General features: G+C 45.2%; 1 protein-coding gene and 1 long non-coding RNA gene across 3 annotated transcripts in view; both read right to left on the reverse strand.

Annotated features, from left to right (window-relative positions):
* Window positions 1–23,894, reverse strand: part of LOC309363074 — a 674,350-nt gene that overhangs the window by 286,751 nt on the left and 363,705 nt on the right. The window lies entirely within an intron of this gene.
* Window positions 4,632–20,918, reverse strand: TMEM100 (transmembrane protein 100). 2 transcript variants are annotated; one of them, XM_081899056.1, is made up of 4 exons: window positions 20,763–20,918; window positions 20,556–20,658; window positions 10,740–10,919; window positions 4,632–6,106 (listed from the first exon to the last, which is right to left on the reverse strand). In XM_081899056.1, the coding sequence occupies exon 4, from the start codon at window positions 6,039–6,041 to the stop codon at window positions 5,637–5,639; it is 405 nt and encodes a 134-aa protein (XP_081755182.1). In that variant the 5' UTR covers window positions 6,042–6,106; window positions 10,740–10,919; window positions 20,556–20,658; window positions 20,763–20,918; the 3' UTR covers window positions 4,632–5,636. The 2 variants fall into 2 exon arrangements, with proteins under 2 accessions (XP_081755182.1, XP_081755183.1); XM_081899057.1 differs by having other exon boundaries at window positions 20,552–20,658.

Consider the following 23,894-nt stretch of genomic DNA (forward strand, 5'->3'; position numbering starts at 1 on the left):
GGAGGGATGTTTATTTTTAATCCACCTGTTCAATTATTTGTCATTGCTACGGGCCCCGTTAATTGTCGCTCCGTGCAAAGGCTTTATATTGTAAGAGGACACCCCCTAATATTTTTAATGACCTTAAGCAAAGTGATTGACACACGATACCCGTGTCAGATGTTCTGGTGACGCAATATGTTCCCCTAGTAGCAGGAAACTTCCTGCCGTGATTAAGTCTGAGCTATGAAAAGTGCTAAAATGTGTGCTCAGCTTTCCTCTGATGCAAGCGATTTTATTATAGCGTCTGGTAACAGCGGAGTGTAGCAACACAAATACTGACTCTAAACATCCCCTCCCATAGGTATCGCCTGCTCTATTTAAATCACAGCTTCCACTTTACAAGGCCAGGGATCTCAGCTATGAGGGGTATATACGTGTGGGTATATGGATTTTTCAAATAAGCTTGAACAGTGCTGTGCAAGGGATAAGGGGATATTCTGCATTTCGTTATTATAAAATAGCATCAGAACACCTCTGGTTGTGGGAAGCAGAGGTTTTTTTCCCCCCAGTAGGAACCCAGGGGAACTGAATTCCCTTACCCTTTAAAAAAAATTAAATAATTGATTTTTTGTTTGTTTGCGGGGACTGGAACAGATATACACCCAATGCCTGAGCTGAAAATCCGTCTATATCTGTAAATGATTCTTCAACATCAACTGGTTGTGTTGTGCAGATGCCTGATGATCATCTTCCAAAGCAACTACTCTATTCCGAACAAAAAATTGGAAAGCGTAATGCTGGTGGTCAACAAAAGAGGTTCAAAGACTCTCTCAAGGCAAATTCTTAAAAATGTAGTATAAACATCGACAATTGGGAAACACTGGCCTGCGAGTGCTCCAATTGGACAACAGCCTTGACCAAAGGTGTCATGGACTTTGAAGACACTCAAACTCAGGATGAAAGGGAAAAACACACTAAGAGGAAGGCATGCTTTGCAAACCCTCACCGTGTTCAACTCCCATCCGGAAACCAACGTCCCCGCTGTGGAAGGAAGTGTGGATCCAGAATTGGCCTCCACCGTCACTTACGGACTCATTGTTAAAACTGTGTTTATGGAAGACAATCTTACTTGGCTACGGGTGATCGCCAAAGAAGAAGAATATCTGTAATCAATAAAGTTGTGGTCATTTCTAATCTAGATCATTGTTTGCTTGAGTTTATTAAACACATCTTATGTTTAGCCGCTGCCTGGGGGTTGGGGTGGGGGTGGCACCGCGAAAGACCTACACTGGCTCCCAGTACGTTTCTGAGCACAATTCAAAGTGTTGCTGCTGACCTTTAAAGCCCTAAATGGCCTCAGTCCAGTATGCCTGAAGGAGCATCTCCACCCCCATCATTCTGCCCGGATGCTGAGGTCCAGCGCCGAGGGCCTTCTGGCAGTTCCCTCGCTGCGAGAAGCCAAGTTACAGGGAACCAGGCAGAGGGCCTTCTTGGTAGTGGCACCCGCCCTGTGGAATGCCCTCCCACCAGATGTCAAAGAGAAAAACAACTACCAGACTTTTAGAAGACATCTGAAGGCAGCCCTGTTTAGGGAAGCTTTTAATGTTTAATAGATTATTGCATTTTAATATTCTGTTGAAAGCCGCCCAGAGTGGCTGGGGAAACCCAGCCAGATGGGCAGGGGATAAATAATATATTGTTGTTGTTGTTGTTGTTGTTGTTGTTGTTGTTGTTGTTGTTGTTAGGCCCGCAATAAATGAACAAATGAACAAACAAATTTGGTGGTGAGTTCCCCCACTTTTTTTTTTCCTCAGAAGAAAGGCACTGTTGGGAAGCAATATATAAACATAAACTAGCTATTTGTGCAATGATGGGATTCAGGGTTTCATTCATCTGGAAGAAGTAACAATCAGGGGCATATGTTTCGGGGCATGGTTTTGAAACTTGGTCAATGCACAGCAAGACAGTATTATGTGTGCTATCATTTGAAGGCTGCAATCCTGTGCACACTTACCTAGGAGGAAGCCCTATTGGAAAAAGTAGGGTTTCTTCCTATTCCGCAGAGGATTGGACCACAATCTTGTTTCTATCTAAGAGAGTGCTTTAAAATCACTAACAATGTGGCAGCAAAATCTCCATGTCTGTACCCTTTAAATGTAAGAACCCTACAGATGTCCACCATCCATTTCTACCTTGTTTTCTATCATGTAAGATGCCACAACACAAATCAAAGGCACTTCCTTCAAATTTATAATATGTAATTTATAATATATCATCTACATATTAAATTGAGCTCCATCCTCAATCAATTCCCCATTGAAAACAGCCTGTAAGCTACCAACCACTGTCACATCCTTTGACAGTGAGTTCCATGAATGAGTTACAGAAGATAAGGGTCAGCGTTTAAAGGTGCAAAAAGAAAGTTATCCATAGCTTAAGAAGCGCTCAGGCCTTCATAGCCTGTGAACATTCCACCCCATCTTAAATTGATAATAATATCTCTGGACTTTTGGTCAGCTTTAACCCAGTGATTTCTGTTATCTTCTTAAACAGCATTTCCCAGAAAAAATGTACATATATACACCCCCACCACATGTGAACATAATTCCTCGCTATGAAGGACTTGGTCACAAATTTATTGACAGATCCATGGATTAGGATAGCTAGGAGGTGGAAGGGCCAAGCAGGATATAAAATGGAAGAATGGTATAAAGAGGTGTGGGATATAGCTATTAATGATAGATTAACATGTGCCATTAAAGTAAGATTGGGAATATTCAGAAGAAATGATTTCAAAGAGATACGGAAGGTGTTTGTAGAATTTGTACTGTTAAAACAGAAAGGGTCAAACCATCGTAAGAGGTGTTGAAATTTTGGGAGGTTGGATAGTTACGATGGAATGGTCGCACGGGTGGGGTGCACATTTTGATTCTTATTTATTTGTGATTATTACTCTGTCAAAATAATAAATAAATAATAAAAAAGAAGCGCTCAGGCATGGATAAAGACCCTACCCTACCTTTGACGTGCTTTGACCAATGCCAACTAGCTGTCCTGGATGGCACTGTGATTCCTCTCCTGTATGAGATGCAGCCATCCAATTCAATGGAGCTGGGATGAGCATCACAAAGAAAATCCACCTATCTGCAGAGATTGTCTTTGATGGACCGGGGCAAAAAGCTTCAGAACAGGATGCAAAGGACTAGGTTCTCTAATGCTTTAGCAGCAGAGATGGTTTATTATTTTAAAATGGAGGGTACAATTTTTAGAAACCATTTTTTTTTATATCAAAACCACCCAAAGTGCTAAGTATGACAGTGTTATAATAGTTAACTTACAAAAAAAAAAGGTCACTTTTAAAAAAAGCTATAAACATACCTTTCTGTTTACTTCGGGCTAATAAGTACAGAGAGAGCACCCTGTATCTAAACAATAGCAACTCTTCCCATAAAATAATCATTAAAAAAGAAAAGAAAATCAATATTACTCTTTACAAAGTACCACAGAGAAACGTCACGGGAACAAAATGGAGAGCCAAGCTGATACCCAAGAACCGGGCTGATGCAGCTATCACAGTTCCTTGGAGAGGGGCGAGGAGCCCCAACTCTACATATGTAAGTCAAAGCCATGTATGACAGTTTTCCTAACCTGCTGCAATCCAGGTGTTGCTGGACTCCAAGTCCCATCATCCCTAGCGATTGGCCATGCTGGCTGGAGCTGCGAGGAGTCCAACACCATCTAGAGGGCAACATGTCGGAGGGAAAGCTGGTCCATAGGCTTGTCGTCTGTTGAAAAACAGTGCTAAGGAGCAGGTCCCTGGAACCATTGGGTCACATCCTTGATTTTTCTTGATATTCTTCTCCAATACAGTGGTACCTCTGGTTACGTACTTAATTCGTTCCGGAGGCCCGTTCTTAACCTGAAACTGTTCTTAACCTGAAGCACCACTTTAGCTAATGGGGCCCCCTGCTGCTGCCAGAGCACGATTTCTGTTCTCATCCTGAAGCAAAGTTCTTAACCCGAGGTACTATTTCTGGGTTAGCGGAATCTGTAACCTGAAGCGTATGGAACCCGAGGTACCACTGTATTGTCCAAATATTTGCTACATACCCTGCAACATTTCTCCGATGAAAATAGGGACATCCTATTCCATACCCTCCAAAATATCTCCGATGAAAATGGGGACGGTCCAGTGCTATTTTTCTAGAAAAAGAGGTGCCGGAACTCACCGTGAATGCCTCCCTTGTTCTCTTACATAACGGCAATGGTGCCCACCTGAGAGGTGCCGGAATTGAGTTCCAGCTGGAAAAGCAAACAAACCCTGGGGACGTCCTATTCCATACCCGCCAACATTTCTCTGATGAAAAGAAGGGTGTCTGTCCTAAGGAAAAGTGGGATGTCCCAGGATCAAATCAAAAACCAGGACAGCTTCTGTAGATCTGTGACTGTCCCTGGAAAATTAGGGGCACTTGGCGGGTCTGTTGCTATTACCATGGGTGGCACGTAGTGTCTTTTTGGAGCGGGGAGAAGGGAGAGTTGCAGGCAGAAGAGTTTTCCTTACCTTGGAAAGAGGAAAGTGCTTTCCTGAGCGACGGCAAGGAGGACAATTTTCAACAGTCAAAGCAAACAAACTTGGATTTAACGTGGCATGCTGTGCAACTTTTTTATTTCATCCGGAAGAAACACCAGAGCTGGGGGACTTATCTACCTCCAGCTGCTTTGGGGCTACAACTCCCATCATCCCTGAACATTGGTCATGCTGTCTGGGGCTGATGGGATGTGGAGTCTTGTAACATCTCGAGGTCCACACAGGTTCCCTACCCCTGATTTGCAGAATGCACAGGAATTACCGGAACAAAGGAATGATAGCTACTTTTTCTAGCAGAATTTGAAGCACAGAGGCAGCTGTGGGGGGGGGGGGGATTTGACCCTTTCCCTGCCAACTCCACATAAGATGCAGCCATGGTCCCTTCCAAATTTATGGCAGATCAACACTGACAAGGTTAAATAGCCTCTGGAGGAAGGGCAGGCTATAAATTGAATAATGAATAAATAAAACTGTCTGTACACCTTGTCCCAAGTTTTTAAGACAGTCCTTCTCAGGAAAGGATAATCAAACCAGGCTTCTCTTCACATGCAGACACATGAAACATGTTCATTCTACCACAAATCAGAGAACCGGCCATTGTGGGTTACCTGGCTTCTGTCAATTTTTCAGACATGCATTACCAGCTTCAGCAGCTAACTTTGACCAGACTACGTTTTCCCATCTGGGCCTTCTTACTTGGGTGCTTGGCCACAATTGCACTACAAAATGGAGGGCAACTCCCTCCCAGCCCTCAAAGAATGAAAACAATAACATTTGACCGTTGCGATGCAAGTTGGGTTACTGAAAGACAGAAGTCAGCTGAAAGAGAAGAGGAGGAGGACAAAAACCCAAAGCAAAACACCGAACCTAGTGCACCTTGAAGCACGCTTGCGATTAAACAGATACCAAGGACTCCTGAGCTGTTAAGCGTGTTTTAGCTCCTATTTTTAATAAATCCGATTCAGCCATTAATAAAATCCTGCAGCCCAACTGCAAATAAATAGGCTCGTCCGTTCCGCGATCCACCTCTCCCCCCATCCCTATTCGCTTGCAGTTTTGTTCTGTTCTAAGCAAACAGGCTCCTCTGATTGGCCACTAGAGTCGTCTGGCTTTCTCGCCTCTTTGTTTTCTTGCTCTTCTGTCGGATTTTCCAGCACAACGCACTCAACGCCAGCAAAAGGAGTCCGGAGGACAGTATGACCAGCCCAAGCACGGAGATGATGGATCCATGGGAATTGAAGCTGTACGCCACCGCTGTGACCACCACCCCGGCGATGAGGATCACCACCCCAAACGGGATCGTGCAGCGGTAGCAGGAGAGTTCGGCTCCCCCCGTGGCGGCTGTCAGTCGGCACTCGCTCACCAGAGGCACGGCTGTCACCCTGCAGTCATTGTTGTTGCACTTTTCCAGCGTTGCACACTGAGGACATTTGGAACTTCCCAAGATTTCTTTGATGGGCTCGTCGGTCATCTTGCAACTTCTGGTTGGATTTTGCACGGCTGGAGATAGACCGGGTGCTGTTGAAAACGTTTCAGCTGTGGAAAGGGGGGCGGAAACATTGGAATGGGTGAGTGTTTGAGGGTGGATTTTAGAATGATTCACCCAGACAAGAGGGTGAAACTTTGGAATTTCTTCTCTCTGTAGGCTCAACCGCCAACCACAAAGGCTATGCACACACTAGCAACTTGAAATGGTGAAGTACGGTCATTTAATTCACTGAAATTGTAAGTGCTTGCATGCATTACTATGTGCTCAAATTTGGTTGGCAACTGAATTCTAGAGAGTTCTCTAGTAGTCCTCATGGGATTGGCTAACATTGGTCACATGGGACCGTCTAGTGAAGGAGAGACGCCATTTTATGTGAAGCAAGATGACTGTGTTTTAGATTCCACTATGAACACTGCTAAGTTGCATAGTGTGAGTGCTTCTTCTTGGTTTGAAAGAAAGAGAGTGAAGCTGCAGGAGAAAGTAAAAGAGGAAATCTCTCATAGGAGCTGCAAGGCATGGCCTAACTGAGATACAGAAGACTGAGTGCTGAGCTCTGGAAAGGAAGGAAAACATGGTTGTTTAGAAGCTAGATGAAGAGACTTGTAAGCCCATGCTTGCATGAGCATGTGACTATAAATATTATGTTTTAATTCATCTAGAACAGGCATAGGCAAACTTGGCCCTCCAGATGTTTTGGGACTACCACTCCTATCATCGATGACCGCTGGTCCTGTTAGCTAGGTATGATAGGAGTTGTAGTCCCAAAACATGGAGGGCCAAGTTTGCCTATGCCTGATCTAGAACGATAAGTTTCTGCAAGTTAAGTTTTTGAAAGTCTGGACATTGGTTCAATTCATTTTTGCTACCCTTGATTCAACAGAAATGCAGAGAGGTTGCGTTTCGAGTTGCACTTTTATGTTGATGTACATAGCAGCGGGTTGGATGTCTCCACCCAATTGCTATAGGCCTCAGCTTAACCGCAGCTTACTTATTGAATCAAATAGAAGCTGGTTTGATTTGAGGGCTGGTTTGATCAAACAGCAATATTTCTCAAGAAACCACAGGATAAATACGGATTGTGGCTAACATCCTGTGTCCACAGCTTCAAACACTGTGGGTGTCCCACTGGAGCCAGAGCTCTGTAAAGAAGAACACTGGGCAGGCACCCTTCACAGGGAAAGATGGTTCCCAGCAAAAAATAATAATAAATAAAACCAAACCCAAAGGTTTTCTATCACTTATCCCTCCATGATGGAAAGGAATTGCCAAGAATGAGGCTATATGAGAATCAGGCCTGCAGCCGCCTCATTATATCAACTAGCTCACACTTGCAGTGCCATGAAAGCAGAATTCCCCATTATGCAGCTATAACATTACAGGTCTTGAACATGGGACAGTTCAGTCAGCAGAGCATGAGATTCTTGATTTCAGGGTTGTGGGTTTGAGCCCCATATTGAGGTAAATATTCCTGCCCTGCAAGAGGGCTGGTCCCTTCCAGATCTACAATTCTGTGGTTCTACGACAGCAGTGCTGAGGGATGAGAGACCATGCAAAAAAGGGGGGAGGGGCTTCCTTGGCATAGGAAAGAATGTAAGAAATGCACTTGAAAGGGGATGCTCAACTACTGCAATGCGCTCTACGTGGGGCTACCTTTGAAGGTGATCTGGAAACTACAACTAATCCAGAATGTGGCAGCTAGATTGGTGACTGGGAGTGGCCGCCGAGACCACATAACACCAGTCCTTAAAGACCTACATTGACTCCCAGTACGCTACCAAGTACAATTCAAAGTGTTGGTGCTGACCTTTAAAGCCCTAAACGGCCTCAGCCCTGTATACCTGATGAAGCGTCTTCACTCCCATTGTTCAGCCTGGACACTGAGGTCCAGCGCTGAGGGCCTTCTGGCGGTCCCCTCATTGTGAGAAGTGAGGTTACAGGGAACCAAGCAGAGGGCCTTCTCGGTAGTGGCGCCTGCCCTGTGGAATGCCCTCCCATCAGAAGTCAAGAAATAAACAACGATCTGACTTTTAGAAGACATCTGAAGGCAGCCCTATTTAGGGAAGTTTTTAATGATTGAAGTTTTATTCTGTTTTTAGTGTTCTGTTGAGAGCCGCCCAGAGTGGCTGGGGAAACCCAGCCAGATGGGTGGGGAATAAATAATATATTATTATTATTATTATTATTACAGTGGTGCCCCGCAAGACGAATGCCTCGCTAAACGAAAAACCCGCAAGACGAAAGGGTTTTCCGATTTTTAGCGGCTTCGCAAGACGAATTTCCCTATGGGCTTGCTTCGCAAGACGAAAGCCCATAGGGAAATCTCCGGGGACAGCGGGGAAGCGCAGCGCATCTTCTCCTCTGTTCCCGGACCTGTCCTAAGGCTTGCGGTGGGAGGTCCGGGAACAGAGGACAAGGCACGAAGGGCTTCTCCTCTGTTCCCGGGGCTTGCGGTGGGAGGAGGGTTTTTCCTCCCCACCGCCAACATTCAGAACAGCATTCTGGACAAGGCACGCAGCGCTTCCCCTCTGTTCCCGGACCTGTCTTGAAGACTTGCGGTGGGAGGAAGGTTTTCCTCCCCACCGCCAACATTCAGAAGGCTGTTCTGAAGGCTGGTGGTGGGAAGAAAAGCCCTTCTCCCCCGCCAGCCTTCAGAAGAGTTCCCGCCTAGGCTGCGGATAGCAGCCTCCTGCCCCGCGAGAGGGGCGCTCTTAAGCAGAGCGCCCCTCACGCGGGGCAGACAATTCCGGCGGGAACTCTTCTGAAGGCTGGCGGGGGAGAAGGGCTTTTAAGATCGCCCCGGACAGCGGAGAAGTCCTCCGCTGTCCCGGGGTTTTTAAAATGCTGGCGGGCGGCAGCGAAGGGTTCGCTGCCGCCCGCCAGCATTTTAAGATCGCCCCGGGACAGCGGAGAAGTCTCCGCTGTCCCGGGAAGGCAGGCGGGGGGGGGAGCAAAGACTTTCGCCCCCCACCGGCCTTCAGAAGAGGTCGGGGGACAAACTGTCCCCGGACCTGGTCTGAAGGCGGTTTCCATAGGAACGCATTGATTGATTTTCAATGCATTCCTATGGGAAACCGTGCTTCGCAAGACGAAAAACTCGCAAGACGAAAAGACTTGCGGAACGAATTAATTTCGTCTTGCGAGGCACCACTGTAGTATTATTATTATTATTATTATTATTATTATTATTATTATTATTATTATCATCATCACTGCTGCTACTACTACTAGTGGAGCTATCCAGGCATGGATGCAACATATAAAGGGCACCTAGAGGTTGCCCATCTGATTCTTCAATAGATACATCTCTTGGAAATCGTTTTATGGTAGGGATGCCCAAATTGTGGCATAGGTGCCACAAGTCTACGTAGCTTAAAAGGGTCTGTGGGCTTAGCTATGTCACAGAACTAGACCTATAGATTCCTGCGTATCTTTACAGCTCAGGAGGCTAGAGGCATCTCAGAACAGAATTGCTTTGGAGTTCCACATATAATTCTGGTGGCAGTGACCCAGTAGTGCTTTATCATAGGTAAAGGTAAAGGTCCAGTTGTGACTGACTCTGGGGTTGTGGCGCTCATCTCGCTTTATTGGCCAAGGGAGCCGGCGTACAGCTTCCGGGTCATGTGGCCAGCATGACTAAGACGCTTCTGGCGAACCAGAGCAGCACACGGAAACACTGTTTACATTCCCGCCAGAGCGGTACCTATTTATCTACTTGCACTTTGACGTGCTTTCGAACTGCTAGGTTGGCAGGAGCAGGGACCGAGCAACGGGAGCTCACCCCGTCGCGGGGATTCGAACCGCCGACCTTCTGATCAGCAAGGCCTGGGCTCAGTGGTTTAACCCACCAGTACTTTATCATACCTTCCAACAACAATAGGGACGTCCTATTCCAATAATAATAGTAAGAATAATAATAATAATACCTTGCCCATCTTGTACGTGAGTTCAGTGCACTTACTCCCAGTTAAGTAAGCAGCCCGGGCATCTTTGCAAATGAGAAGGGACAGGGAAATCTGTGTGCTTGTGTTTGGTAAAGCTCTGTCTTTCCACTCCCAAAGCACACACACCTGCTTTCCTGTCCCTTCTCCTGCTGTTTTGACAACTTTTATTTCCACAAATTGCCCAGGCAGAGGGGGAAAGGGGGGCACACAGCACCTATTTGGGATGGCATATTACTTTAGGTAAAGGGACACGGGTGGCGCTGTGGGTAAAAGCCTCAGCGCCTAGGGCTTGCCGATCGAAAGGTCGGTGGTTCGAATCTCCGCAGCAGGGTGCACTCCTGCTGCTCGGTCCCAGTGCCTGCCAACCTAGCAGTTCAAAATCACCCTCGGGTGCAAGTAGATAAATAGGGACCGCTTACCAGCAGGAAGCTAAACGGCGTTCCGTGTGCTGCGCTGGCTCACCAGATGCAGCTTGTCACACTGGCCACGTGACCTGGAAGTGTCTGTGGACAGCGCTGGCCCCCGGCCTCTTGAGTGAGATGGGCGCACAACCCCAGAGTCTGTCAAGACTGGCCCGTAGGGGCAGGGGTGCCTTTACCTTTATTACTTTAGGTAGCTCCAGCTTAGCGAGTGCTAGACTTGACCAGGGTTGCCAGCTGTCAACAGAGAGATCCTCCTGTTTGCTTCCAAAATTAAGAAACAGCAAGCAACCAACACCCCACTACCTGTATCCACCTACCTCATCCATAGGAAGTCCATGACGGCTTGGCTTGGTGAGCAAAGAGATAAACTTGAGGGTATGTTCTGGAAATCTTCACTGGGTTTCCCACCACCACCTCTTCTCCCAAACACCAGAAATAAACCGATTTTATGTGGCTTCCTTTTTAAAACCAGACAGAGGACCAGATAGAGAGGTGACCTAGGAAGGAAGAAGATGTGATGTTAGAACTATATAGTTATACGAAGGTACCTTTTATCATATGTGGTGGATGTGCAAAGCAATAAAAAAATTCTAGGAGATGATATATAATGAAATGGAAAAAAATGTTTAAAATAACTTTTGTTTAAACTTTTGTTTAAAAACCAGAAGCCTTTTTATTAGTTACAACAGGTACTGAGATGCCAAAGGATCAGAAAAGACTGTTTATGTATGCAACAACAGCCACACAGGTGCTATTAGTCCAGAAATAGAAGGAAGAAATAACCCCAACCAGAGAAGATTGGCAAACCAAGTTGATGGACTAGGCTGAAATGGCAAAATTAACTGGGAAGCTTAGAAATCAAGAGGACAATTTTTTTAAAAAAAAAGAGTGGGAAAAGTTTACATTCTATTTACATTGTAAGCAGGTTAAAATGTTAGCAGGATTTTAACCACACTTGTAAATTGATGGACAGCATGGACAATTTGGAAGGATAAAACTTGGATAGTATTGGTACGCAGTTGTAAATATTACCATTAGGACCCATGGAAGGGATAGGGGGAAGTCAGGAGATTCAGAGCAATCTTGATATTTGGATTTTGAATTGTTTCCTGTTGTATGTTTACATTTTCTAAAATCAAACAAAAAATATATATTAAAAGAAGAACTCTATAGTTATATGAACCATTCAACAGCATTCCATGTAAGAAATGTTCTGTTGCTTCACAGTGGGTAGGAAACACACACTTTAGGATCTCTCCTTCCTCAAATGTGGGGTTCAGGGATTTTCCGTAATAAAATACCACTTTGTGAAGGATTCTCTGGAATCAAATATTGCCAGATCTCCCTCCCCATCCACGGGAATCACCCTGATTCCAGGCTATTTCCAAAATTCAGTAGAACATTTTACTCTAGAAGTTCATAGAACAGACATCCATAGCTCCACAAGTTCCATTGTTCATGTTGTGTGGCCTGCTATTGCCTTCCTTCTTTATAAAATAATAATAATAATAATAATAATAATAATAATAATAATAATAATAATTTATTATTTATACCCTGCCCATCTGGCTGGGTTTCCCCAACTACTCTGGGCGGTTTCCAACAGAATATTAAAATACAATAGTCTATTAAACACTAAAAGCCTCCTGCTACCGCCGCGCCGCTGGAGCAAGATTTCTGTTCTTATCCTGAAGCAAAGTTTTTCACCTGAAGCACTATTTCTGGGTTAGCGGAGTCTGTAACCTGAAGCGCATGTAACCTGAAGATATGTAACCCGAGGTACCACTGTAGTTGTTTTTCTCCTTGACATCTGGTGGAAGGGCATTCCACAGGGCGGGTGCCATTACCGAGAAGACCCTCTGCCTGGTTCCCTGTAACTTGGCTTCTCGCAGCGAGGGAACCGCCAGAAGGCCCTCGGAGCTGGACCTCACTGCTCACCATAAAACTTTCCAAATAATTCTTCCCACAAGCAGCCTTATCTGACAAAGAGATACAGCATGCTTCCAAAAGACTTGTTTATTGAGGGTTCAGCCTGATCTGTTTTCAGGGCAATGAGGCCACGCTGTCTATTTAGTAAGAATTCACTCCGATTTGTATGATGACGGCGCTTGAAAGCGAGCGCTAATTCACACTTCCCTGAGCACACCTCTACTGTGCAAAAATCTGATTTTTTGAGGGGAGTAGCAACAGCTTGGACGCAATCACTGGGAGAAGAGGGAACACGGGTGATTCCAGCATTGCAGTGGGCTGGACAAGATGGAGTTGGGCCCCTTCCATGATTCTATGGACAAGATGGAGTTGGGCCCCTTCCATGATTCTATGATTGCCCTTTCCATAACCACACATCCCTGCAGTAGTTGGAATAAAAGGTTCGTATTTCCCTCTGTGCAGGAAGAAGCCCAGCACTGGAGTAGGACTGGGAGATATCTACTTATCAACATAGCAACGTATCACCAGCTAAACATTGTGATATACGGATATATCACTTTGTCTGAAATAAGGATGGAATTATGTAGAGGCGAACACAAACCCATCATGAATTTATTTATTTTTCTGCATCCATACCCCATTTAGTGGCAGCAGCAGGAAGGTGCAAAATAACTGAGAAGGTTATTTTCTTTTTAAGTTACTGAAAATAAATGTGGCATTCTGTTGCTGCAGAAGACCAAGTGTCCCTATTTTCCAGGGACAGTCCCAGAGTTACAGAAGCTGTCCCAGTTTCTGATTTGTTCCTGAGATGTTCCGCGTTTCCTTAGGAAATCCCTATTTTCATCAGAGAAACGTTGGCAAGTATGGAGCTATGCCATCCACAAGCCAAGGAAATTAGTAATTATACAACCTTTAGAAGACATCTGAAGGCAGCCCTGTATAGGGACGTTGTTTAATGTGTTATTATGTTTTTATATATGTTGGAAGCCGCCCAGTCAGATGCGCAGGGTATAAGTAATAAAATTATTATTACTATTATGGAATAGGACGTCCTTATTTTCATCGGAGGAATGTTGGAGGGTCTGCTGCAGAGGAAAAGAGCTTGTTTTAATGCCGAAATGCAATTATCGTAGAATGGGATAAGCAACGCTTGAAAACATTGTTGCCTGTTTAAATAGTTGATTATAGTTTCAAAGATGACTTGGCCACAGATATTTCCCATCCTTGGTAAGAGAAATCCCTGAGGTAGTGCTGGAAGGAGCACAGCACTAAAGTTAGATTGCATGGGTCCTCCACAGATTGTGTCTAGAATACAAACACACACAGACACACACACAATCATGAAAAAACATTCATTCCTAACAAACACGACAGCCCTAAGCCATGCCCCACTGGGTGGCAGTTTAGGAGAAGACCCTGTTTAAATGCAACATGTTTAAGAGATTCCTTCAGCCACCTGCGCTTTGACGAGCCAGAACTCAGGGCAGACACTTTTCCGTGACACATCTCAGCCAAGAGAGAGCCAAAGCGATTGTCAACAGGAGCAACAGCTGTGAAACCGCCAGGCAGCCGGGTTAACCTTCTGAACCAGCAAAAGATTTGTTACTAAGCTTACTCGACATTCCTTTGGTACGCATGTGTGGTTCCGAGGGATTGTTAGGGCCATTTCAACACGGCAGCCGGCGCAAGCTGGAAAGGTGTGGGATATTCAAGAGGAAGAGCAACATTCAGCGCCGTGACCGTTAGTAGCTCAGTGGCAGAGCCTCTGTTTGGCAGGCAGAAGGTCCTGATCCCTGGCAACTCGAGGTAGGGCTGGGAGTGACTCCTGCCTGAAACCCCGGACAGCTACTACCAGTCAGTGTACACATGACTGATGAACTAGTGGTTCTGATATACAGTGGTACCTTGGTTCTCAAACGCCTTGGTACTCAAACAACTTGGAACCCAAACACTGCAAACCTGGAAGTAAGTGTTCTGGTTTGCGAACTTTTTTTTGGAAGCTGAGTGTGCTCCATTTTGAGAGTTACACTTCCGTTTTGAGTGTTACACTGAGGTCTGTCTGTTTTTGCTATTTATTTTGTGTTTTTGCGGCTCTCTTTTTTGTGTGACTGTGTGGAACCCAGTTCAGCTACTGATTAATTGATTGTGTGACTGAAGTACATTGTTTATTGCTTTCATTTTATGGATCAATAGTCTCGCTAGATAGCAAAATTAATGTTATATTGCTGTTTTAGGGGTTGTTTTTAAAAGTCTGTAATGGATTAATCCATTTTGCATTACTCTCTATGGGAAAGCGCGCCTTGGTTTTGGAATGCTTTGGTTTGGGAAAGGACTTCTGGAACAGATTAAGTTTGAGAACCAAGGTACCACTGTAAAGCAAATCCCCATGTTCCTAGCACACATGATACGTCCCAAAGGAGCAGCCTTAATAGTGGTCATTGGAGGAAAACATTAATCTGTCCTTCCTTTCCCAATGTGGTTCTCGAAACTGCACAGCTGAATTGTCTACGAGAGCTTAAACAACTGAAATAGTAGTGCAAAATGGGCCTCCTTTATTCCGCTGGGTCGTGTTTCTTTTATTTTGCTGAGTCATGTTTCCTCGCTCTGCTCCAGCAATTCATCCTGGCAGCCCCGATACACACCTGGATCTTCTATACCCTCCCAGTCTACCCTGTTCATTTCAATGGAGGAAGCAGCTGCTTAAGAGGCCCTGAGTTCCTTTCCCTTACAAATCTATGAAATTTAGGGAAGATAAGTTACACCTTTAGGGTGTATGTAGCTCCAAGACAGAGCACATACAAAAGATCTATCTTAGATTTTCAGTTTAAAAAATCCAGATAGCACCCCAGAGCCTTGCTGCTGGCCAGAATGGGAAATGCTGGACTAAGTGATCCTATTGATGCTTTTGAATTATGGTGCTGGAGGAGACTCTTGAGAGTCCCATGGACTGCAAGAAGATCAAACCTATCCATTCTGAAGGAAATCAGCCCTGAGTGCTCACTGGAAGGACAGATCCTGAAGCTGAGGCTCCAATACTTTCGCCACCTCATGAGAAGAGAAGACTCCCTGGAAAAGACCCTGATGTTGGGAAAGATGGAAGGCACAAGGAGAAGGGGACGACAGAGGACGAGATGGTTGGACACTGTTCTTGAAGCTACCAGCATGAGTTTGACCAAACTGCGGGAGGCAGTGGAAGACAGAAGTGCCTGGCGTGCTCTGGTCCAGGGGGTCACAAAGAGTCGGACACGACTAAGTGACTAAACAACAACAACAACGAGTTCTAAATGCAAGTTCGGGATTAGGTACCCTGCCATTGACATCCCCGCTCCACGGAGTGCTGTTATGTTCCAAGTAAATGTGTTTAGGATGAGGGTTACCCTTCACCCAACATGCCAACAAAACAAAGCCCTGCTGTGATGCCCCAACCAACGCAAACGAGTCGAGCATGTCAATGAGACACAATCTATTTTCAATCGCAATCAGGGTTTATAGGACAAGACTCTCCCTCTACCTCACAGGCAAGCCAAGTCAAGGGATGATTCAAATACCTACGGAAAATTCAGCAATCACTTTTTTTAGACTCAGAGGAACTGACTCCCAAGCAGAGATCAGCAGTACACTTTTGGGCTGGCGCACATGTGTGCACATATTCTGTCTTGCGCCACCAAAACATAGGAGTGGCAGGTCCGTAAAGATACCACCCAGCACCCACTTACATGTCCTTGCTAGCAACAGGAGCCATTTGTGCACATGGTGCGCCATTCAGGTTTAGTCATGTAGTGCCAGCCACAGGACTTTGAAGCAGCCGTTAGTCACACCCACACCAGACATTTAAGCTCTCTTATACCCAGGGCAAACATGTTGTGAAGAATCCCGTATAAAGTATCCATCTGTCATGGATCAGCCCAGTATACCTGAAGGAGCGTCTCCACCCCCATCGTTCAGCCTGGACACTGAGGTCCAGCTCCAAGGGCCTTCTGGCGGTTCCCTCACTGTGAGAAGCCAAGTTACAGGGAACCAGGCAGAGGGCCTTCTCGGTGGTGGCACCCGCCCTGTGGAATGCCCTCCCATCAGATGTCAAAGAGATAAACAACTATCTGACTTTTAGAAGACATCTGAAGGCAGCCCTGTTTAGGGAAGTTTTTAATGTTTGATGTTTTATTCTGTTTTTAATATTCTGTTGGGAGCCACCCATAGTGGCTGAGGAAACCCAGCCAGATGGGCAGGGTATAAATAATAAATTTATTATTATTATTAATAATGCTTGAGTTGATTGAGTTAATGCAGGGGATTGGATTAAATTACCCTTGGGCATCCCTTCCAACACTATGATTCTGTGTTTCATAACATGCAACTGCACCTAAGGTCTTGGGAAAGCCAACTCAAAGGCAATATAGGAAAATATGTCATACGCATGTAACAGACACCATTTCTCCCTGATGTTTCAGAAAGTGAAAATCCAGACACAAAAAGGGTTTTGAGCTTTTTGTTTGGCAAAGTTGTTACTTTTGAGGGGGGGGAGTTTAGCTTTTGCACAATCCCCCCCCCCATGAAGGTACCCTGCCCCCCTGGAAAATCACCCCCCCAAAGCAACATTTCCAATATGTGCTGCCATGAACCCGGGTTTCCCCCGTCGTTTTTGCCGCTTTCCGAAAATTCCACCCAGACGCCATTTTCGAAAGACGAATCCCGGCTATGTCCGTGAAATTACGGACCTAGGGCAGCCCTGTTTAAAACCAAGCCGATAGGTGTTTCAGCGCATGGGGACGAGGAAACCGTATTCTGCTAGCATAAAGGCCGAGATGAAACTGACCAGCCTTGAGGCAAAATGTGAGACACAAGCTGTTGTTTTCAGTTCACTAGCTAGTACAGTGGTACCTTGGGTTACAGACGCTTCAGGTTACAGACTCCGCTAACCGAGAAATAGTACCTCGGGTTAAGAACTTTGCTTCAGGATGAGAACAGAAATCACACAGTGGCGGCAGCGGGAGGCCCCATTAGCTAAAGTGGTACCTCATGTTAAGAACAGTTTCAGGTTAAGAACGGACCTCCGGAACGAATAAAGTACGTAACCAGAGGTACCACTGTACAGAAAATCCCAAAAGACAAAAGGCTTAAATTGTTTGAGGAGGCTGGAGACAAAGCAGAGCTTCCAGACAACCCTTTTATCAAGCTTTTGTTCAGATTTGTTTACTAGATGTAGGTGATGTTGTGTCAAATCGGGGTTTTCTAAACTTGGACTACAACTCCCATCATCCCTAGCTAGCAGGACCAGTGGTCAGGGATGATGGGAATTGTAGTCTCAAAACATCTGGAGTCCCAAGTTTGGGAAACCTGGTGTCAAAGGAAGGGTTATCTCATGTTATGAATGCAGTAGGCATTAATGTCATCTCTAGGTGGTGCCGGGAAAATCTCCTGTCTCAAATCCCAAAGATCCACTGCAAGGCAGCACAGAACAGAGATGGGGAATCACTGGTCCTCTAGATGCGGTGAGACTACAGATCCCAGTGTCTCTGAACGTTGGCTCTGCTGGCTGGGGCTTTGGGAAGCTGTAGTCCAGCAAATTCTGGAGGGCCCTGGTGCATACAGAACTTTGCTAGATGAACCAATGGTCTGACTCAGTATAAAACAGCTTCCTGTGTTCCTAGATGTAGACCTAGTCAGTTTGGATGGGACCCAGCTGAAGAACACCAAGCAGAACCAGCATTGAGTACATAGGAGTAAGCACTTTCAAATTTCACCAATTTTATAAGCGGTAATCAACTAGGAATAAAATGGATTTATGCGTCAGGACTGATTCAGGAGAGGTAATATAGAACAGGCGCAAAGGGAGTTAGGACGATAAATATTGCTTTGACATATGCAAGATTGTCACTGACTGCGCATTTCAAGGCATGTCTACTCAGATTGTAAGCGCTGTTTAGTTCCATGAGTCTTATTTCCAGGTAAGTGGGAATACAATTGCAGCCAACAGCTGCAACCTTCAGCATATTTACTCAGAAGTAATGCCCCACTAATGAAATAAGAATTTTTTATTCTGAGAGATTTCAGTCTGAAAAGCACTGTTTTCCTATGTCTGCCACGACACTCCATGTGGGTTCAGAACACGCTTCTCTAATCTATTCAATGTCCTTCTAATGACCACTTTATTTTCTTCACCCAAGGCCAGAGGCAGAAAATAGCTGGCTTTTCAGAAGGCTGCGGTGGTCCATAAGGCATTCATCTTCTCCCACTGTAATCTCCCGTCAGGAAAGTTTTGCAGATATTTAAATCTCTGCAGAGTTTTACGGACAGGGGTTGTGGCAGGATGATTGTGACCACCAAAATGGATCTAACCTTATGATATTCTGGAGAGGGTGAAGAGTGGGTTCTATCTTCAGCCCCCTTTCAGATTTGCCCTAGTACCATCTAAGCTGTCCCTCCATCACCTGAAAAATCCCTTCTAACCAACCTTTGCTATACATTCTCAAATGTCTCCTTACACTCCACAAGAACTGTATGAACTAGACTGCAAGTCCTCTGGGCATTTATGCCTCCTATAATGTGCCCTACATATTCCTGGGGCTACAGAACATTAAATCATCATCAAGAAAATCTGTGGTCACCCCAGAACCTGTTTTCAGGTGTAGCCCTGGGGGTATTTGAAGCACTGAGAAAGTCACTGAGCACATGCAGAGTAAATCTCCATGACTAACTACAACACTCTGCACCTCTGAAAGAATGTGAATTGCCACTTGTGTCCTTGCTCCTCTTTAAAAATACAAAGATCCAGTAAACAATAAGCAACAACAAGAAGAAGACCCTTGCTGGGTTGTAATAGTTTCCTGCAGTTTTAATGCAATCTCATGCAACTTACTCAGAAGTAAGCTTTACTCATGAAACTTACTCCTGACACAGTCTGCATGGGCTTGCAGCCTTAATGCTATAATTAGAGCAGTAGTGTTTGTATGGGGAAGGGAGAAGGAGGTTAAATTGCTTTTCCGCTTACCCACTTAAAAACACACACCAATAAATAAAACAGAGACCTGTTGCTTTTTAAGAAAATTGTAACGTACAGGAGAGTTTCCATGCCATCTCCCTTGCTCCTTCCTTGGCAACCACAATCCCCTCCCCCCCAAAAAACACACACACACACACTTTTTGATCATTTGATGTCAGGTGATTTGAGCCACATGTCTACGGGATCAGATCCTTTTGTTGAGCGTAGCCCTGCATACTTGGTTTGCTGGGAGGTGTCCTTGTACACCACAATACAAGCATTAAAAGTAAAAGTTCATGCCCCCCCTTTCCCCCTAATCTTAAAAAATAAAATAAAATAAGACCACTCTGGTCCTGTGTGTGCTGCAGGATGAAAACTGCTAAACTGTTAGGACAGTAACATAGAGAAATGCAAAATATTTAATATATTTCTCAAGGCGACAAGAGACCTGGGTTCAATAATAAGATTCTAATGGGGATTCATAGGGAAAGGGTTTTTACATTTGGTCAGTCTCTCCCTCCCATGGTTCTGGTAGAGAAGCCAGTTCTGAAAACACAGGCTTAGCTCTCCCAGGGGCATTAACTTTTAGGAAATTCTCTTTCGAGGTTCGAATTCAATTATTACAGTAGCAACCATAAGTTCCAGTCCCACGTAAGTAAGTCCCATTGTGTTCGATGGGGGCTTACTCTCCAGTAAGTCGCCCTACGTTTGCAATCCTATGCAACCTGGGAGTAAGCCCCGCTGCACACAATGGGACTTACTTCCGAGTAGACTAGCAGACGATTGCGCTGTTGGAAGCCCAAAAGGGGGAGAGTGTAAGAGGACTAGGAAACCAAGAAATCTTGGAGGGATGGGGGTGGTCTCTTTTTCCCAAGCCATTAAGAAAAGTGCTCGCTGCCCAATTTATCTCTCATTTGAACACTCCACCACCATCGAAGTTTATCACAAGCACATCGTTTCATAAGAAAGAAAGAACGTCGTTTTCTCTTATATTATCATAGCATGGCATTTTGATATAAAGTCCAGGAAAAGTGAAATTTGGAGTTGGCGCGGGTACTACTACTACTACTAATAATAATAATATATTTATTTATGTATTCATTCCCCACCCATCTGGCTGGGTTTCCCCATCCACTCTAATACTTCCCCCGCTTTTAAGAAGCAGAAAAGGCGAAATACAATAGCAAACGAGGAGCGGGGAGAGAAGGAAAAGAAATAGACCCACTTTCAAAAGCTCCGATGCGATGAATATTCTCCCATTCAGCAAATGCTTGGTAGATCTCCGCTGCTTCTGGCGCTGGGCTCCCTCCCTCGAGCGCGACCAACAGCTGGAGCAAAAAATAATATATATATTATTATATATATATAAAAATTGGAACAAAAATAAGAATAAAAAAGGGACAAAATCCAGCCAGCCGTGCGCGCAGCTTACCTTCGCTCGCTCGGAATGCCACTGGGCAGACACTTGTCCGGCAGCGCGAGAAGAAGGGGAAGCAAGGGACCGTAAACAAACTGCTGAGCCGGAGTTTAAAAAAAAGAAGTGGGAGAGAGGAAAAGATCAAGGGACCGGAGACAATTTCACAGGATTAAAGGAAAGTTGTGTGGGAGGGAACAGACGCTCATCATGGGTAGCACTGGCCTGATTGGGGGGCTGCGCAAAAGGGGGAGGCGCCACAGAAAGACGTTTTGCAGTAGAAAAGGAAAATAGATCCTTTGTTTTGTTGCCTGACTCTGAGATAGGGAGGAGAGAGAGAGAGAGAAAGTTCAGAATGGTTCATTTTAGGGGCCCTGCAGAAATGAAGGCGGCTCCCCCAGAGGAGGGTGTTTGACATTTAGTTCCGCTGCGTGTGTGTAACCCGTACATTAGAGTACCCTCCAACATTGCTCTGATGGAAATAGGGACGGCCTATACAGTCATAAGGTAAAGGGACCCCTGACCATTAGGTCCAGTCGTGACCGACTCTGGGGTTGTGGCGCTCATCTCGTTTTATTGGCCGAGGGAGCTGGCATACAGCTTCCGGGTCATGTGGCCAGCATGACTAAGCCGCTTCTGGCGAACCAGAGCAGTGCACGGAAACACCGTTTACCTTCCCGCCGGAGTGGTACCTATTTATCTACTTGCACTTTGACGTGCTTTTGAACTGCTAGGTGGGCAGGAGCTGGGACCAAGCAACGGGAGCTCACCCCATCGTGGGGATTCAAACCGCTGACCTTCTGATCGGCAAGTCCTAGGCTCTGTGGTTTAACCCACAGCGCCACCCGCGTCCTGTGGGTCATACCTCGGGATAAATACACTTCAGGTTGAGCGCTTCCGGGTTTCGCCGCTCGTGCATGCACAGTCAAAATGATGTCAAGCGCATGCGCGTAAGCGGTGAAATGTGACCCAAGCACACACGCTGTTGCATCTTGCATTCCATTCAGGATGCGAACAGGGCTCCGGAACGGATCCCGTTTGCATCCCAAGGTACCACTGTATTATTATTGGGGATGCGGGTCGCACTGTGGGTTAAACCACAGACCCTAGGACTTGCCGATCAGAAGGTTGGCGGTTCGAATCCCCGCGACGGGTTGAGCTCCCGTTGCTCGGTCCCAGCTCCTGCCAACCTAGCAGTTTGAAACGGCGTTTTCGTGCACTGCTCTGGTTCGCCAGAAGCGGCTTAGTCATGCTGGCCACATGACCTGGAAGCTTTATGCCGGCTCCCTCGGACAATAAAGTAAGATGAGTGCCGCAACCCCAGAGTCGGCCACGACTGGACCTAATGGTCAGGGGTCCCTTTACCTTTACCTATATTATTATTATTCTCCACCACCTGACGATTGCTCCAACCTCTCTGAGCAGCTTTCAACATATATAAAAAACATAATAAAAATAATAACTTATTATTTACACCCTGCCCATCTGGCTGGGTTTCCCCGGCCACTCTGGGCAGCTCCCAACAGAATATTAAAAACAGAATAAAACATCAAACATTAAAAACTTCCCTAAACAGGACTGTCTTCAAAAAGTCAGATAGTTGTTTATTTCCTTGACATCTGACGGTTGGGAGCCACTACCGAGAAGGCCCTCTGCCTGGTTCCCTGTCACCTCACTTCTCACGGGGAGGGAACTTCCAGAAGGCCCTCGGAGCTGGACATCAGTGTCCAGGCTGAACGATGGGGGTGGAGATGCTCCTTCAGGTATACTGGGCTGAGGCCATTTAGGGCTTTAAAGGTCAGCACCAACACTTTGAATTGTGCTCAGAAAGGTACTGGGAGCCAACATTAAACATTTTTTAAACTTCCATATACAGGGCTGCCTTCAGATGGCTCTGGGGGTCAGATAATTCCATACCCTCTGATGCTGGTTGCACAAACTAACCCTACAAACCGCCAGGCTCCCCACAACACTTACATGCCCAGCTGATATCAGGGCAGAGTTTTACTCAGGTACCAGTGTTTGCAGGTCAGCCTCTGCCAAGTCTTCTTTCTTTGGTGATAACTTGTAGCCGAGTAAGATTGTCTTCCATGAACACAGCCTTTATCAGTGAGTCCGTAAGTGACTGTGGAGGCCAATTCTGGATCCACACGTCCTTCCACAGTGGGGACATAGGTTTCCGGACAAGAGTTGATCATGGTGAGGGTTTGCCAAACAAGCGCATCCTCTTTCTCCCTTTTGGCCTGAGTTTGAGTGTCTTCAAAGTCCATGACACCTTTGGTAAGTGGGGAAGGATCTTCCCCAGTCAGAGGAGGGGCTATTCTTCCTAATGATCAGTAAGAATCCCATTTATTGTCATTTGAACCAATGAATCAACAGCAAACAACAGCAGCAAGCTCCAAATTTGCTGCAAATCTGTGTGACTGGGCTTCAAATACTTGATGGTTGCTATCATATCTCAGCGGCCTCTTTTCTAGGCTAAACATTCTCTGCTTTTCAGCCTTTTTTCTCTCTTTTTTAATTTTCAAAGATCTTTATTGAAACTTATTGATTCCCTCACATAAAATATCTAAATTACAACAGCTGCATAATTATACACAATTCTAAAACCCAACCTCACCCCCCTACTTCTCTCCACAGCAATTCAACTTCTTTATATTTCTTTCTACCTTTTCCCCCTTGCACTCTTTAATAAATTATTTTTGTTAAATTCTGATTTTTCCTTCTTTCTTTATTGGTTTTGTTATTGCTTACGTTTTTTATTCTAAGGCTATTAACATGTCATTTTTAGAACAATATTTTGACATGTAATCTTCGAAATACTTCCACTCCATTCTTAACTTTTGATTTGATTGATATCTTATAATTGAAGTTAATTTTGCCAATTCTATATAGTCTCTTAATTTATAAATCCACTTTTCTTAAAGGGCTCACCATTATTGTCACCAGCGTCTAAAAAAGAGAGAAAAAGTTTAGGGGTACTCTCATTTTCCTACTCATATTGAAATACTGCCCCTCAATGAGGCCAAACTTAGATTCACAAATGTTTAGGGGTATGCATACCCCAGAAAAAATATATAGATAGATAGATAGATGATGATAGATAGATAGATAGATGATAGATAGATAGATAGATAGATAGATAGATAG

This window comes from Podarcis melisellensis, assembly GCF_964234715.1.
Source record: "Podarcis melisellensis genome assembly, chromosome: 2".
NCBI classification, from domain to species: Eukaryota; Metazoa; Chordata; class Lepidosauria; order Squamata; family Lacertidae; genus Podarcis; species Podarcis melisellensis.